The 2,477-nt window shown below is 39.3% G+C and overlaps 1 protein-coding gene across 1 annotated transcript; it reads right to left on the bottom strand.

The window, feature by feature from the left end:
• Positions 1-268: 268 nt before the first annotated feature.
• LOC114474818 (succinate receptor 1-like) lies at positions 269-1,444 on the bottom strand. Its single transcript, XM_028465352.1, has 2 exons — positions 1,428-1,444; positions 269-1,267 (listed from the first exon to the last, which is right to left on the bottom strand). Exons 1-2 carry the CDS (start codon positions 1,428-1,430, stop codon positions 302-304), a joined length of 969 nt encoding a protein of 322 aa, XP_028321153.1. The 5' UTR covers positions 1,431-1,444; the 3' UTR covers positions 269-301.
• Positions 1,445-2,477: the final 1,033 nt, after the last annotated feature.

The following is a 2,477-nucleotide window of genomic DNA, read 5'->3' as shown; positions in this document are numbered from 1 at the left end:
TTACACATATTTACAAATATAAATATTTTACAACAATTTAAAAATGACACCTTAAAAATGTTCCATAACTACACAGTAATTAAATTACAAAAACATAACAAATCAATATTCTCATTATTATCTAGCTGTGTGTAATCAGGAAAAGTAGGACGTGATTAAAATTATACAGGGAAATAGCAATAAATTGATTTACGCTTCACATACTTTGACATATAGATTAATAAAGCAATTAAAACACAAAATACATCCATATTCAAAATACTGGTTCACATTATTTGGATTAGCTGTGTTTTTTTTTTAGTCAAGCCATGTGGTGACATGAGGCTTCTCTCTGCAGTTTATTCCTGATGCCTAGTTTTCTCAATCGTGATGACAGAATCTCTCTGAACTTATCGCCCATTAGAAAGTAAAAGACGGGGTTAATGACACTGTGCAGGAAGGCCAGAGGTCGAGTGGTTATGTACAAACCTTCAATGTACATCCTCGTGCACAGCTGCAGCCCGGCCCAGGGCTGTCGAGAGGCTATTCTCACATTTCTCAGCACATGATAAGGAGTGTAAAGAAACAGAAACATCGCTGCGGCTGACACCGCCACTCTGAGAGGTCGCGTATATGCTGTTTTTCTGCGATGCAGGGCTTTCTCCTGATTATGAAGCAGATGTGCAATTTGGTAGGAGAAATAACAAAGCCCTAACAAAGGGAAAACATAACCAGTCAATGTTAGCCCAATGCTGTAGGCTAATATGTTGATATCACCTTTTAGACTCGCAAAATCCTTGCAGCGACTCCAATTTCCTCTTTGTAAGTCCTGGATCATGAGTCCAATCATTGGTGCAACCTCCACATTGACAGCCAACCAGCTCATCCCGGTTATCACCAGGGCTGTCCGAGAGCGCAGGAGGAAGTGGTTCCTTGTTGGATGTCGTATGAGGAGAAAGCGGTCCATGCTGAGCCAAACCATAAAGAGGATGGAAGAATATAGGTTGACATGGAGGATATAGCGATTGACGACGCAGGTGTAGGGACTGGTTTCTGATTGGTGGTGTGCATACAGGTAGGAAAGGCGTGGCAGAGTGCAGAGAAAAATGAGGTCCGACACTGCTAGGTTGAAGAGGTAAATGTTGCAGCTCTGCCACTCAGGCAAACAAAATAAATAACCAAGAACAACCAGAAGGTTTCCTGGAAACCCAATGCAGAACTCAATTCCATAAAATGGGGAAAGGTAGTGCTTTTCCAGCAGATCATCAATCTGTGTGCAGTTGAATCCCTATAGCAAAATGTGGAACAATAATACAAGAGAAAGAAAAAGTTTATTTGAAGAATCCATGATAATAATAATTATAAATTAAGTACAGTTTTGAAAAGGTAATAAAGCCAACTGCTTTCCTCATAGGAGTATTTGACTGTGTTAATCAGAACAGACTTACCATGGTAGAGTTGTTCATGTTGCTGCTGGTAGTGAGAATAAGGAAAAACAAAACAAGAGCAGGTGCAACCACTATGTGTCCACGAGGAAGAGTAAACGTAGAGCCATGAGGGTTTGCTGACTCGTGACATGACTGGAGAGATCGGGATGTGTTCTCTACTGGCACAGCATTTACTGGATTCTGATACCAAAGGGAATACTGGGAACAAATGAGAACAAAAATTGTGTCATTCAAATCACTGTTCTCTCTTTCTACTGAAGAAAAAAACAAGAAATCATGGTGTATAAACATCCTTCTACGGGACTACACATCCCACAATGCAATGAGGTAAAATGTCAACAAACTGACGTGTTTACAGTGGAGATGAACATAAGCAGCACTTTTGGCCTTCTTCCTTTCTTTCTTTTTGGGTAAATGATGTTTACATTTTATATATATATTTTTATAATAATAAAACCTCTGCTAAGTTTAGATCACCTCACCAAATTTCATTTGAATCCGTTCTTGACTTTTTGAAATTCCCTTGCTCAAAGATTTTTTCTGGATACTGTGTCTATATTACAGTCTTCAAAATTGAATTCCTTTATCCTTTTAACAGCTCACCAAATATCATTTTAATCCATTCACAGCCTTTTGAGATATTCTGCTAATAAAACATCCACATTAACAGACAGACGGACCGGCTCTGGTGAAAACAAGCTACCTCTTGAGGAACCCCAGTTTGAGAACCACTACTCTGAACAAAAGTAGCACAAAGTGACAAATTTGTCCTGTCCTCTCTAATCTCTTTACGCTCAAATTTCCTCCCACTCAGGTGTAACACTGCCCTTTCTTCATATGTCTATACTCCTTGTAAAGACTAGCTTACCCTTCTTTAGGAAGGGCTGAAAATGATGACATTGACATTAGGCCAGGGGTGTCAAACTCATTACAGGTCAGGGTCCAAATACGGAGCAGTTTGATCTCAAGTGGGCCACAGATTTTATGCGGAAGAAACAAGTAATTTCAACATTATTGTGTCCCAGTTTACGCTTTTATGTATACTTAAAA

The sequence above is a fragment of the Gouania willdenowi genome, chromosome 13 (assembly GCF_900634775.1).
Source record: "Gouania willdenowi chromosome 13, fGouWil2.1, whole genome shotgun sequence".
In the NCBI taxonomy this organism is placed as follows: Eukaryota; Metazoa; Chordata; class Actinopteri; order Blenniiformes; family Gobiesocidae; genus Gouania; species Gouania willdenowi.
This window is presented reverse-complemented; position numbering and strand designations above follow the sequence as displayed.